General features: G+C 40.3%; 1 protein-coding gene across 1 annotated transcript in view; it reads left to right on the top strand.

The window, feature by feature from the left end:
- USH2A (usherin) overlaps positions 1–14,788 on the top strand; it is a 372,299-nt gene that overhangs the window by 336,313 nt on the left and 21,198 nt on the right. The window contains exons 61-63 of the mRNA XM_041426677.1: positions 5,184–5,411; positions 6,311–7,827; positions 8,801–9,119. Of these exons, the coding sequence (XP_041282611.1) occupies positions 5,184–5,411; positions 6,311–7,827; positions 8,801–9,119 (2,064 nt within the window). The remainder of the gene's footprint in view (positions 1–5,183; positions 5,412–6,310; positions 7,828–8,800; positions 9,120–14,788) is intronic.

The raw sequence follows: 14,788 nt of genomic DNA, 5'->3' as shown, positions 1-14,788 counted from the left end.
CTTTGGGTTTTTATTTAACATAAAAATTATTACCTGTGTACATTTTGCTGCTATTGAAAGCCTGTTGGGTCATACCAAATAATCAAGTCATTATTTAAAATTAAATATACATGTTGAAAGGCAATTTTAAAATTCTGAAATGAGATGCAAAGTTCTTAAAATTTAAAATTTGAAGAGTGAAATTTACAAAAAAAAATTAATGAAAAATCTAAAATTATTTTTTATACAAATTGGAAGGAAAATAACTAGTGCAACATCAATTTCTTGTAAAAATGGAAATTCTGGTTACCTGTAGGCAAGATTATTTCTGGTTAAATGAATAACATGTTGGTTTCTGTTTGACTAACCTTTAAGATTTTTCAGTACTATCATGGGAATAATTTATATTCCAGTCCGCACTGCTCCAGGAATAGACTCATAGATTACCTGTGTATCCATAAGTTATATCCTTGTGAATCTGAGCATAAGGCTTTAGGAATAGAGTAGATTTTTTAAATGGAAAAGACACAGTGTGCATGATATAAGCCTGAGGAGGAAGGCAGCCCAAAGGACAAGTTAGTGTTTGCATGTGAATATGAGCTCAGTGTAATGTTTAAAGTGAAGGCAGGGGCTAAGAATTGTCTGGGAAACAAGAGTGAACATCAGAGTCAAGGTAGAAGTGCTCCCAGTGCTTTGCAGAAAATGGCAGAATCTGGATTAGACAGGGAGCTGGATAAGACAATAATGACAAAGGTGAGGTTAAACTGAGTATAAACTCCCAAGCATTCCCCCTTGCTTCTGTCATGTGTGGAGGAAACTATTTGACTTCCTTGATGGATAATTTGAAAATTTTAGTCAGACAATGGTTGGATTGATGTTCTGGCTGCCACGAGACCATAGCTTTCTCCTCCTTTGTCCAGGGAGAGTTCCTCATCTCTGCCTCTGGACAAGGGGATGTTCTACTGAACTGCCTTCCCATTGTTTATGTCCACGGGTTATGAGAGAGCTGGTTTGGATGCCTATGCCACTACTAAATTAGCAGTGTGATAGTGTCTGATGCCACTGGGTTTAGTTAGAGGCTACAGAAAGAATGAGGTAGCTTTTTATTCAGCTATTCAAGATATCTGCCAAGTAGAGATTATGGTACAAAGAGAAGATTGGGAGGGAAAAGAAACCAGAGCGTAACCTTAACATGACTGGTGATGACTTGCTGAGCTTTGATGATTACCCCTGAAGAAGGGACAGATACTCAAACTGCCTGTTGGGGAGCTCTTCAGTGGTTCAGAGATCTTCTGATGTGTCTGTCATGAGTTTGAACTCATTCCCTGAGACCTGGGCAACTGGGTAAGCTGGCCTGCCTTGAAAGAAGAGGAAAAGCCCAGAGTGACACCCCTGGAAGTGCTGCTTCATCAGATCGATAGATTCAAAGATGACTAGGTTGTGTAGTTGTATGCAATTGAAACATTTGTGCAGGGAGTCCACCCGTGCAGAGTATTATTGAGAGCTACAGATCAATGCTAATTTTTGATCATTTTCAACCTACAAAGACCTCTTGACCCTGTTGCCACCTTAGGGGCACTTCAAGTAGTCAAAAGCAATCACAGTAGACAGTGTAAAATCATCAGGCCCTTGAAGACTGCACAGCCTTGCCTGTGACTGGGAGGAGGACTACGAGGTAGCGAGGAAGGCAGCACCTTGCATTATGGATGCTGCTACCTTTGAATGGCATGAAAGACTATGCTAATTTTTTTCCAGACTTTAAGTGACTTCTGTGTTCATGAATTAAAAAACAAACAAACAAAAAAGGCAATCTGAAGCAAATCTTGATGAATGCATTATTTATGATTCATGTTCTCTCGTTTTATATTTGGAAAAATGTGTTAAAACAAGGTTTTATTTTAAATAACTTTCATCCTAATTTACAGTGAGAAGAGTGGAATTAGTGGAGGAGTTGTATTTGTTGCTTGTGCTGCAAATACACTGGCAGCATGTGAAGCGCTTTACAGAGCAAAACCAAAGGTCCTGCCTGGAGTAGTAGTGGTGCTGCTAGAGCTGTACCAGGGGAGGAGACCAGGCTACCAAAAGCAAGGACTGTGCCAAAGGCTGGGCTCTGGGTTACAGGGTGCAATCAGGTCACAGTGGCTTGTCACAACCTCCCTCCTCTGTCAGGTGTCCATTTCTGTAATGTTTACATGGAAAGAATGAAAGGGCCACAGAGGAGGAATGTGAGACTGTACACACTTAAATGTTTGCTGGAATATTCTTAATTTAATGACTGATGGTGTGTGAATGCTTCACAGCTGGGTTCAGATAAAGGAGGGCATGGGCTTGAAGTCCGTTGGATTTGGCCAGTCTACGAACATCTTAATGTTCACATTAAAATTTTATTTTCTTGGCTTTATTTTAATGGTGAATGAAATCTGGACTGTTAGCACGTGTAAACATGGGAAACATGAGTTTATGGCTTTGTGGAGGAAGATTGGGAGAATATGCCAGACAATGATTTTGTTCCTGCCCCTGTTTAAGGTTGTGTCATTGCCCACTGAATCCAAAGTTACAGTGCTATCAGTGCAAGGTATATTTTACAATTTATATTTGACCATTGCAGCAGGACAGTATTTCTAGGCTGAAAATGTCATGGGAGGACATAAAGTGATTCTTAAAATGAATCACCAAGTCTGCCATCCATACCCTTTTCAGCATCAGCCTTTGAGCTGAGCAAATTCACAGCTGGCAATGGCAGCAGTGCAGGGGGAGAATGCGTGGCTCTGTATTCTGGGAGTACGTCCCCTGAGCTTACTTCAAAACCAAACAAAACAAAAATACATGTAAACCGTTTGCTCTTCAAGAAGTATCTGTAGGAGCCAGGGATAAAAGTCATCCCTGGAAGGAATGGTTTAGCAGTCTCCAGAGAACATGATGAACTGCAGGCAAGGAAATCCCTCCATCCTTGTTTCATTTCAAAGTGTAGTGAGGATTGTAAATAATTAAATCTTGGGGTTTAGTGGGAAAATGGTAGAGAGTGATGAAAAACATGCCAGTTTTCTGTTTAAAAATAGAAATCTAGTGTTTTGTAGCATTGCTGTCTCAAAAACCCACCCGATGATGCAGCTCATTAAAAAGCAGAGCAATTGCTTTCTGTCTGATGTTTTTAATAATGTGTTTGTACCTTCGGAGAGCCCTGTGTAGCAGTTCAGGGGCAGTAATTTAATGCTGCGTGCTGCCTTCCTCCCATCCCCACCCCCGAACCATGGAATGTAAATTTTAGGCTTTTAAAAGTTCTGTTTTGAAAACCTAATAGATAACTGTCCTCGTAAAAACTATTAATACAGACTACATCCAATTGTAAAGCTAATTTTAATCATGTTTTGTGCCAACATAATTTCTGATGCCAGATTTTTATGCTAAGCATGAGTCTCAATTTAAATGTGGTTCTTTAACCTGCAGTTCATAATTTTGCAGTCGGCTGTATAGGTTTTTTGGCTATGGCAGTTTAAACACTTCCACTTTCAAGGATCTAAGCCATAAATGTTTATTAAAAGAATCTATAATGAAATCAGGTTTGTTATTTTTTTAATGGCTGCCTTGAGTATGTTGGATGACTGAACGCACGTTGTTAATCATTAAGTACTCATGTTACAAAAAGTGTTTGATAGTATTGCCATCTAGGGGCTGAATGAAATTCTCCATACCGAAATAAACTGTAATTGAACAGGTGCTGCTATTGACAATATACATATGTTTTTGCTTTATAGCCCACATGCTTTCCATGTTTCTTATGACAAAAGATATCTCTAAATGTCCCACAGCAGCCAGAGCTTTTTTATATATAATCTGTTCGAGTTGATTGCTATTTACATTTCAGCTTACGCTTTTTTGGCAGTGGGGACTGGGAATTCCTAACAAAGAATTATACTTTTTTGCATTATTAATCTTGCTAGTGTTTGCCCTGTTTAACAGAAAAAAGGAATCATTTATCAGAAAAGTATGTTTATAATCTGTACTTGTGGCATCTTCAGATTTAATATTCATAATGGTCATTCAAATGCTGTGCTATATTTATCTAAAAGACTAACTCATTGTTTTGAGGAAATAACTATTTAAATATTTATGGTCTAACTTTTAATATTTAAAAAAAGAAATTAATATTTCTTTAAAATTTGTTTCTGAGTATGATAGTTTAACAAATGTTTAAATATTAAACAATTGGAAATGTTAGCATTTAGCAACTTAATATGACTTACTGACACAGGGAAATCGACTTCAGCTCTTTATATCACATGAAGGCAACTGAATTCCTGCACCGCCTTTCTTGTGGTCTATATAATTCATGCCAAAGTACAGCTGAAAATGAGATTAAATATATCAGTGATCAGCTGAGCTTCTTTTTTCTTTGCTGCTCTGATCTGACACATCTGCACAGTCTCCTACTGGAACATGTTACTCCTGTTCTTTGTTGGTCATTGTGCCTTTTGTGACTGTTCAAAATAATTCCATGGCTGTTTTGCCTTCCTGCCTAAATCATATTTTGTGCTGAGGTTCTCCTTGCCCAAGCAGTGTCAGGTCTGTGTCGGATGCTGTTTGGGGTGAGCTGGGATGCCAGTGGCCCCTCCTGGCCATGGCTGATGTCCATCAGCCTGCACCCCCACCATACCCCTCTGCTGAGCTGTGCTCTGGTGTGGCAGAGTCAGGCAGGTCAGCCCTGGTCCTTGCAGCACTAGCTGAGCCCGGTGGGATTCATAAATTGTTTATCCAGATTACCGTGGCCTGAGTAGCTAGAACAGGACAGTATGCCTACGAAATGTCACATGTACACACAAGATGTGTAAGATTTCTGCAGAGGCAGGCATCACTCGTGTACCACAGGTTTTTGCATGCTTGAGTCCAATTTCACTGAGCAAGCTCAGACACATGCTGAATGAACTGTAAGTTGTGTCCCAGCTGAGATTCAGACTGTGGAGGACTCCCAAGGAATCCACTCCAAAGGCTCCATCATAATGATAGATAATTTTTTTTAAACTGTAAGAATTTCTTTTTGAGGCTCAGTCATAAAATACCACAAAAAAAAATCCTAGTAACCAGATGGGGTGTTCTGCAAAGCAGTCAGAAGTGACCCAGAGCTGAGGCCTCATTTTCCAAGTGACATAAACCACAGATGCTGATTACTTTTTTAACTAACTCAAACATCTGTATTCTTGCTTCAGGGAACAAAGCATCAGGCTCATTTATTTGGATTGAAACCTTTCACAACATATCATATTCATGTCGTAGCTGTAAACAACGCTGGGCAGGTTTCAAGCCCCTGGACATCTGTGCGCACTTTGGAAGCTTCACCCAGTGGCCTGAGCAACTTCACTGTGGAAAAGAAAGAAAATGGTAGGGCTCTGCTGCTAAAATGGTCAGAGCCCTCCCAGCCCAATGGCATGATTAAGGTAATATTCATCTTGACAGTTCACTGGATTAAAAAACAAAAGGGAAATGCTGAATATCAAATTAAAACTTGTTTTGCTGAAAAAGACTCAATCTAATGCATTATAGTTTAAAAAAAGATGTAAGTCCTATATAAGCCCAAGACACTCTGTGAGTTCTCTGTGTTTGTCATTCTATTAAAATTAATAATAACATTCTTGTGCTACTCTGTGACTGTAAATTTTCATTTACACTGAACCAGATTGTTCATTTAATGCACAGAAAGCTGCACATGAAAGCTCATAATCTTACTTATCGTGAAATTGGACATGACCAAAACGTATTTGTAGAAAACCTGAGTTTAATAGAATATTGTTCTGAAATTTAGGATGTCTTTTAGCTCAATGGTTTCAACTGAGTGTAAAACTGTACCTGCAAGGTTTGAAACTAGATGGGTTTATTTGGAGGTTTTTTCCCTTAAGTGATATTCTGTAGAGCTAGTCTGTGAGAAGCTTTCTGCTGGCCTGTGAGAGCCTTGCAATGAAATTTGATAACAATCAAATATAATGAAAACTGTCGCTAAGTGATTTATTACTGCATTCAAAATGAAAAAAAAAATGAAAATTGGATCAAAACATTCCTTTTGTATCCATGATCTATTTGTGAGCTGATTGTTACTAGCAAGTAAGTTTCTGAATCATTGGTTAATAGTCCTTATCCTATTGCAAAGATTAAGGGTCTCATCTACTGGTTGCTGACAAAAATTGTTTTGTTTTGTTTTTGTTTCATCCTGGCTTCCTTCCTTCCTTCCTTCCTTCCTTCCTTCCTTCCTTCCTTCCTTCCTTCCTTCCTTCCTTCCTTCCTTCCTTCCTTCCCTCCTTCCCTGCCTGCCTTTCTTTCTTTTTCTTCCTTAATTCACCAGACCTACAATGTTTTCAGTGATGACCACCTGGAGTACAGTGGTTTATCTCGCCAGTTCCTCTTCCGGCGCCTCGAGCCGTACACCCTGTACACGCTCGTGCTGGAGGTGTGCAATGCAGCAGGCTGCACTCGCTCTCCACCCCAGCCAGTCTGGACAGATGAAGCTCCCCCAGTGTCCCAGATGGCACCTGTAATCCAGGCAGTGAATGCCACCAACGTTAATCTGAGCTGGTTGCAGCCAATTAATCCGAATGGAAAAATAATTCGCTACGAAGTTATTCACAGACAAACAGAAGAGTCTGTTGCAGGGCACGGAGCAAAAACAGAAGATGAGAAAATTGTTTTCACAGAATATAACACTGAAACCAATACATTCACCTATAATGATAAAAGTTTACAGCCATGGACAAGGTATGAATATAAGATACGCACCTGGAATGCAGCAGGCTACGCTGACAGCTCCTGGACAGTGGCAGAGACTAGTCAAACTGCCCCAAAAGGTCTTGCTGTCCCCAGTTTATCCGTGGTGTCAGGCAACCCCCATAAAGTGCTCATATCCTGGACGCCCCCGGCACAGCCCAATGGCATTCTCCAGTCATACAGGTTGCTGAAGAATGATGTTCTCTATCCTTTCAGCTTTGACGCTGCTACTCTCAGCTACGTGGATGAGGACTTGCTGCCGTACACAGTGTACAGCTATGCAGTGGTTGCCTGTACTATGGGGGGCTGCTCTACCAGTGAGCCAGCTGCAATACGTACACTGGAAGCAGCTCCTGCCTTGGTGGACCCCCCATCTCTGCAGGCTGTCAGTGCCACTCAAATCAGTGCATCCTGGGCACCTCCCCAAATACAAAATGGAGATATTATCAAGTACATATTGAAATTAGGCAATGAAGAGTATTATCCAGGCAAAAGTTTGCAAATGTTGGTCTCTAACCTGCAGCCTTACACACAGTACGATTTTGCATTGGTCGCCTGCACTGCTGGGGGCTGCACCTCTAGCACATCCCAGTCTGTGATGACCATGGAGGCTCCACCATTAAACATGGAAGCTCCCAGGCTGCTGGTCATGGGCTCGGAGTCCATTGAAATCGCATGGCAACTCCCAGATAAGCCCAATGGCAAAATCACGAGCTATGACCTAAGGAGGGATGGTGTGCTCATTTACTCCGGTCTGGAAACTCGGTATCTTGATTTCACCCTAATGCCAGGCATGGAGTACAGCTACACTGTCACAGCAAATAACAGCCAGGGCAGCGTCACCAGTCCCTCAGCTCAGATAAAAACCAACCCCTCTGCTCCATCTGGGATGTTGCCTCCTAGGTTGCAGGCATGGTCTTCCAGTGAGATTTTGGTGGCCTGGGATCCTCCTATAAAAGTAAATGGTGACATTAGAAACTACACAGTCTCGCTCCACAAGCCTGGTGAAACAGGAAAGAAGACTTTTGACTTTGATGCATCTCATGTTTCCTTTCTGAGACGGTCATACATAGTGGCACAGCTACAGCCCTACAGCAGGTAAGTCTGGAAGAACCCAATTGTTGAATAAATGTTCTGGGGTGATGCAGTGGGCTGGCAGGCAGCTCAGACATCTTGTTTAAACAGATAGTCAGACCCAGGGGTTGTTTGCTAAAAAGTAAATAATAAAAGAAGGATTCTTTTTCTCTTAAATTTGTAGTAACACCAACTTTATATAATCTTGATGAATCTTGACTTAGATTGTAATTTATAGAAGGGATAATTCAGCACTCTGCTATAGGCTCCAAAACCTGCAATCCTCTACTGGTGTGTCATTCACTTGGTGTCTGTTATGGAGAATAAATAGGGCTTTAGTTGACAAAATTCAGGGTGGAGAGACAAAGTCATGGTCATAGACCATTCACAGCATAGCTGAGCTGAAATTAATGGACCATGTTTGAACCCTTGGGCTGGAAACAAGTGATTTGTGATTAAGTGAAAGTTAAACTTAAGAAAGGGTACCAGACTCTGCTACAGAGATACACTTAATACTGAAGTAATAGCTTCCCCACTAATTCTTGATTATTTACCTGACCTTTCCTTATATATTTGTGTAGGCATAATTTGTTTGTGTTACATGGTTGATAAGTTTGTCTACTATTTACATATAACTAATCTAAATCCAAAGAGAGTAATAGAGGAGCTCTGCAGTTCTCAAATGACATCCAAATCATCTCTTAAAATGAAAAATCATTTTGATTTATATCATCAAAATCAAAATTATTTTTATCACTTGACTGCTGCAGATGTTAACTGCTCTGAAGAAAACCAAACCACGCCCAAATAAAAATCCAGAAGACCGTGTTCTTCCTCTTTGCCACACAAGGCACAGCACATAACCCGTGTGTTCATGCAAATTGCATGCCTACTAAAAATTCCAAAGACCAGGAGAAATTAAGAAATCCGCCCGATCACGGTTTATGTTTGTATCAGCAGCGTTTAATCACCTCGCTCCCGCTTTGTGTTCCCGAAGGTACGAAGTGCAGCTCCAAGCCTGCACGGAGCTGGGCTGTGCCTCCAGTGAGTGGGCATCGGCGCAGACGCTGGAGGCACTGCCGGCAGCGCAGCCAGCCCCTCTCATTGAGGTACAAACAGCCGGCGGCTTCCAGTCGACTGCTTCCATCCTGTGGACCAGCCCGAAGCAGCCAAATGGGAAGATTTTATACTACGAACTTTACAGGAGGCAAACAACTCAAGCCCACATAAATTTAGACCTCTTGCTCGTTTACAATGGTTCTTCAACCTCCTTCAAAGATGACAAGTTGCTGCCTTACACAGAGTACGAATATCAGGTGGGAATTGAAGCTATTTAGCAGTTCTGATTATGATTTCAGTACATTTTGAGAACCTTACTTTACATTTACAATGAACATACACCTCTCAATTCTAATGTTAATAGCATTGTGAAACCTGAATGATTATTGTGAATATATTTTAAAGACTTGAGAAGCTGAAAATAATTCCATACAAGCAATACATTCATTCAGCATTTGTTTACCTTAGTAGCAGGTGCCTGTGTATCTTATAGGTTAAATGTTTGTGTACCCTCTGGAGCCTCTGCAAGTCTCTGTTATGGGAAATTCTAGTTCTTAAAAGGCGGCTTTTTTTCTATGATGTTTTCCTTCTTTTTCCATCCTCCCCAATCTATTCTGAATTAATTTTTAATTTAGATCTTAGATTAATTTTAGATCTTAGAGCAGTTTACATCCAAAGGGACTGTTTTCTCTTGAAATTAGTCATTAGAATGACAAGTACATTTTTTTGGTGGTTCAAAAGTGAATTTGCTGTTGATGGTTGGTGTTCTCATTTTGTTTCATACGTACCTGAAACAATGCATTCCACCTCTTGAGCAAGGTGGAGCAATCTTTCTTTTACAGGTTCATTGGCTTTATAGGATCACAAGATAATTCAGGTCAGAAGGGCTCTCAGGAGGCCATCCAGCCCAACTTTCTGCCCAAAGCAGGGTCAGTAAAGAGGTCAGATGAGGTTTTGCAGGGCTTTATCTAGTTGCATCTTGAAAACCTTTGGGGTGAAGATTGTAACCTTACAGTCTGCTCCACTGCCTGACTGTCTTCATTGCAAAAACGTTTTTTTGTTATGTTCAGTCTGAACCCTTTTTGCTTGAGCTCACACCTATTTTCTCTTGTCCGCTCCCAACATATACCATAGTAAAGAAACAGGCTCCACTCCCTCATTAGCCTGCTGGGCAACTGCAAGTCCCTCCAAAGCCATCTCTTTCCCAGGATGAACAAGCCCAAGTCCCACAGCTCCTATTTACAGGCACTTTTCCAACCCCCTCGTTACCTTGGTGGCCTTCCACTGAACTCGCTCCAATTTATCAATATCTTTTTGTTATTTGGGGGCCAAAACAAAATAGACACTAAATAAAGGCAGGTAATCACTTCCTTTAATTGTCTGGCTGTGCTCTTGTGAAACAGCTCAGGATGCTGGCCATCTTTGCTGCCAGATTACTCTGCTGGCTCATGTTCAGGTTTCTACCTTTAGGTCCTTTGAAGCAGAGTGCTCCCTAGTTGGTCAGTAATGCTGACCCTGTGATGCTGCAAGAAATTATTCCTCCCCAAAAGCAGAACTTTGCATCTGTCTTGCTGAAATTCCCATTCTCTAGGGCCTCCTGATTGGCAGATCTGTCCTTCAGCATAGCAACTGGTCTCTCCAGTTTGATGTCATCTGCAGGTTTAATGAGAGCACACTGTATAGATCAGGCTTTTTGGTAGCTCTGCTCCACTGCCATTGCTTTCTCCTTTTAAGTAGCCAGAAACCATGAAGAATTAAACCTAAAAATTTGCTTTATCACATCAGTCTGTCCAGCTGCTGCATGCACATGTGCCATAGACTCATCAAGTCATGCAGTTTGGAAGGGACATCGACAAGGCATCCAGCCTAACTCCCTGCTTGAGGCAGATCCAGATAGACCAGGCTCTCAGGGCTGTGTCCAGCTGAGTTTTGGATAAAGTTCTTTATCACTGCAGATGCAAGGATGGAGATTGTACAGCTTGTGTCAGCAGAACTATTGTTAGATCAGATTTCCTTGCTGCTTTAGGCAGGATCTGTGGGGAATGTGAATTCAGGTGCAGATGGGGCTGAGTAGACAGTAAACATCAGTAGCAGACCCAAACCATACTTGTTAGGAATCCTTCTTAGATGAAGAAAAATTCTCCAAGCTGGATGTTGTAGATATTGGCTATAGGATATTCTCAGCTGGACTAACTTTTAATTATCTCAGTCAGAAGCTGTTTTTTGGGAAGTGGATACCACAGAGACTTTTTTCAGTCAATATTTTTAATGACTTATCAGTGACAGATTAAAAAAAGAAAAAAAAAAGAAACCTCTTGATTGGATTCCTGTGCTTTATTGTGCTGTATTCAAGACTTAGGTTTTTATTATGGTTCTGCACCATAACTAGGCTGAGCTTTTGATTGGAACTCTAAATAATTTTTGGTTTTTTTCACTAGTGGCCATTTATTTCACCATGAAAAGTTTTTCAATGCATGTGCTTGTCTTCCACTTAAGTCACTTGCAGCAGTCCTCTGGGATGTATTCTGAGCTTCTCCATTGTTGACAATTTATATCTTGCCTGTGAGACAAGTAATTCATAAGTATAGGGCTTGGCTTTTGCTATTATGCTGATGAAACACAGATTTATATTTCACTTAAACTGGATATTGATTCTCCTGTCTCTGTATTTGAGGCTTGTTTGCTGGATATAAAATTTTAAATGCAACTGAATTTCCTCCAGCAGAATGCAGTTAAAATCAAAGTGCTGTGCTGGGACTCTCTCCAGCATTTTTGGAGATGTTGAGATTTAGTTCAATGCTCTAATAGCTTCTTTGGACCTGAAATCAGGACTTTTGAATCTGGGCCTTTTTGGAATTTTTTTCATTGGGTTTTGTTGTTTTGTTTTGTTGTATTTTATATTGCTTGTTTTCCTGGAAACTTCAGCTGAATATTAGATTTTATAAAACCAGGTGCAGAAGTTGCACTTCCAGAAATGATGACGTTTAGAAGCTCATGCTGACAAAAGGGACTATGCCCCCAAAAATGCTTAGGTCACTGTTCATTTATACTTGAAAGGGCCAGTTCTGCATGAGCGTATTAGCACTTGCTAGTTTGCAGTGGGGTTTTAAGTGGCATACAGTGCCTATTTCCATACTTCAAAACACTAAGATCTTTGAAACTCCCTCTGTTGGTCTAGTTGTACATTTAGATACTTGCATCTTCTAGGGCATCTTTTAGGTATTTGTTGGAATTCTGCCTGATATCCCCAACTCTATTAACTGTGTACTATTGCATGATCTCCTGAAAATCCCCCTGATTAAAACAAGCACTATCACTCATGAGGCCCAATGAGTTTGCAAGCACAATCCTTTGTTTCCTGGAGTATTTCTGAAACAAGAGTGTGTAGGCCCTCCTTGGGAATCCTTGGAAGTGGTGTGCTATGTTGCCATATAGCATCCTATAGAGTCAAACCTGTCTTTCTCAGCTAAGGGAAAGCTCTTCTAGCAGAGACTTGTGGCATTTAGTGCAAAGCAGAGCTGTCACAGTATGGTGTGATTTCCATGCAAATGCAGTATCACTCCTCCACAATTACACTTAATTGTGTTCTTAAAACTGCTTCTTTAGATTAATGGCTTAATGTCTTCCTGGTTTAGGACACATCTGTATTTCTATTTGGCAGGCACAGAACATGTAAAAGACAGAAAATTACAATTGTCCCTCTTTAGAAAGGTTTATGGCTCCCTGCAGAGGTTTATTCTCCAAGAGGACTATTCAATGCGCCAAGACAGGGTCTGCAGTGCTGGAGGTGTCTGCCTCTGACCACTGTAAGAGGTGCAGCATCCCTCCTGTGTGTGGAGAGTCCTTCTCACCCTCCTGTTACTGCGCTCAGCTGAAGTGTCTAGGAAATACCCCAAGACACACCAGGGTAAATATGTATTGGGTCCTCTCAAAGAGAAAACAAATAATATTCTGGCTTTGGAGAGATAACGAGAAAAAAAAATGGGTGAAAAGTCATGAAGACTAAGGAAGGACCAACTACATGGGGTGTAGAAATTGGTCACTTTCCAATGCTAGGAAGGACACTTGGTTTACCAGTCTCTCTATCACATTGCTGACTGAGCTCCAGCATGTGCTGATTAGTCACTGACAAACAGGTCAGTGACTTCTGCAGTTTGAAATCAGATAAAACTGGTTTTCTGGTTGACCAGTGATGGATAGTTACCCATTTGTAATATCCCTCATATCTGACTCCTCTTCATTCTTTAAATTCCCCATTTCTTCCCATTTCTCTGACAGAAAGATGCACTGCAAGGCAGTGACATTAAAAAAAAAGTAGTTCTTTCTTCCATTCCCTTCTTATTATTTTGTTTGTAAGACTGTTTTTTCTTAAGAGGTTTCTGCTTCCAATTAAAGATAATTTCTCATACTACATCTGCATTAGACTACCACACTTGACCTCAGCTTCTGAAAAGTAAAGCAGACATAACTATGCAGATATAACTATTTCACTGATGCTGTGATGATACCTACTCTAGATATCCTTTTGCAGAATGAGATACTTCCTTTCCCCTAGTAGAAAAGAGCCATTTGAAACCACGTAATTTTGTTCATTAAGCCCCACCTCAGGAAATGTGTTTCTCTTGTCAACACAATCTTAAGTGCAAGTGTGTTGATGCAACAAAACCTTGAATTTTTAAAAATTAAATAAAATATGGATATTAGACTGGATTTGTTGGCATCCAGGTTTACCAGTGAGACTCTTGCAGTGCCACTCATGCAGGACCCTTCTCAGTAAATTTTGGTTCTGACATATTCAAAACCATGGCAAGCTATCCTTTAAAAGTACATTAGTGTGAGTACCAGGGGAAAATATACTCCAGGGCTGTAGATATTTCCTTTATATTATTTCCTTGATTGTATCTTTTTATTTATGAGGCATAATTTATGACTGCTGAAAAACAAACTAAAATGAGTGATGACTAACTGCAGCCAAAGTAATAAATCAGAAGCAAAGAAAGAAGTGGTGATTTTGATCGAATCTATTGAATTAGCTGTTGCCCTTAGCCATTACAGGTATTGGAAAGACCTTTTAATATCTGCTTATCTCTCTCATGGGAACTTGGTAATTATCTCATTATATACCCATAGGAAACAAATTATTTAATTTTCTATCTTTTAGAGTTAAACCTTTTTACATCTCTCATTGATTACTGGCATTATCCTGTTATATGGAATGAGCTTCCTTTAAAATTTGGTAATTTAAAAGTCCCAAAGTTTTTGCCTATTGTCTTTCCCTTTTCCAGAACAGGTTTAGTAGTTTTATTATTAGCATTTGAACAGTGGAGATGAATAGCAATGTTAAGAGGCTCTAATTAACACAGTACTAGAAATGTGGATCTGAAATCCCATTATATGTCTATGACCTCTATAAGGAGAGTAACAATGTTGAAGAGGGAAAAATATGGGACAATCTAGCAATGAGGAAGCACACATTTGATTACTGCCTTCTTGTTCCCCTGTTCATGAATGGATGTGATACTTTCTTTTACCTTGCCTTTGCTCTGTCCACCATAAACTGCACTCACTTTTTAAACTTTCTGCTTTGCTAATATCTGCCTGATACTGGAGTGCCCAGATGTGAATACATTATCCTAATGCTGAATGCTAGATTTTGGTGGATAAGCTTTGTGCTCTGAGCTCTGCTGACATCACATAAGTAACTCCAAATTAGCCAGCCAGTACCAACATTCAGTTCACAAAGACTTGTGAAGGATGCTGCAACTGATGGTGAGAGGGAGGTTCTTTGGTTTTCTTTCATTTCTTTCATTTCACCAGCCAGGACTGTGGTCTCTTCAATTGTCTTGAAGGTTGCTGTTTGAACATAACCAAAAATTGAGGGCTGTGTTTCTGACTTTGCTGATGTCACATCTTATATGACCCTAAA

The sequence above is a fragment of the Onychostruthus taczanowskii genome, unplaced genomic scaffold, assembly GCF_017590055.1.
Source record: "Onychostruthus taczanowskii isolate IOZ18803 unplaced genomic scaffold, ASM1759005v1 scaffold93, whole genome shotgun sequence".
Lineage (NCBI taxonomy): Eukaryota > Metazoa > Chordata > Aves > Passeriformes > Passeridae > Onychostruthus > Onychostruthus taczanowskii.
The sequence above is the reverse complement of the archived record's forward strand: the minus strand, read 5'-3'. Positions and strand labels throughout refer to the sequence as shown.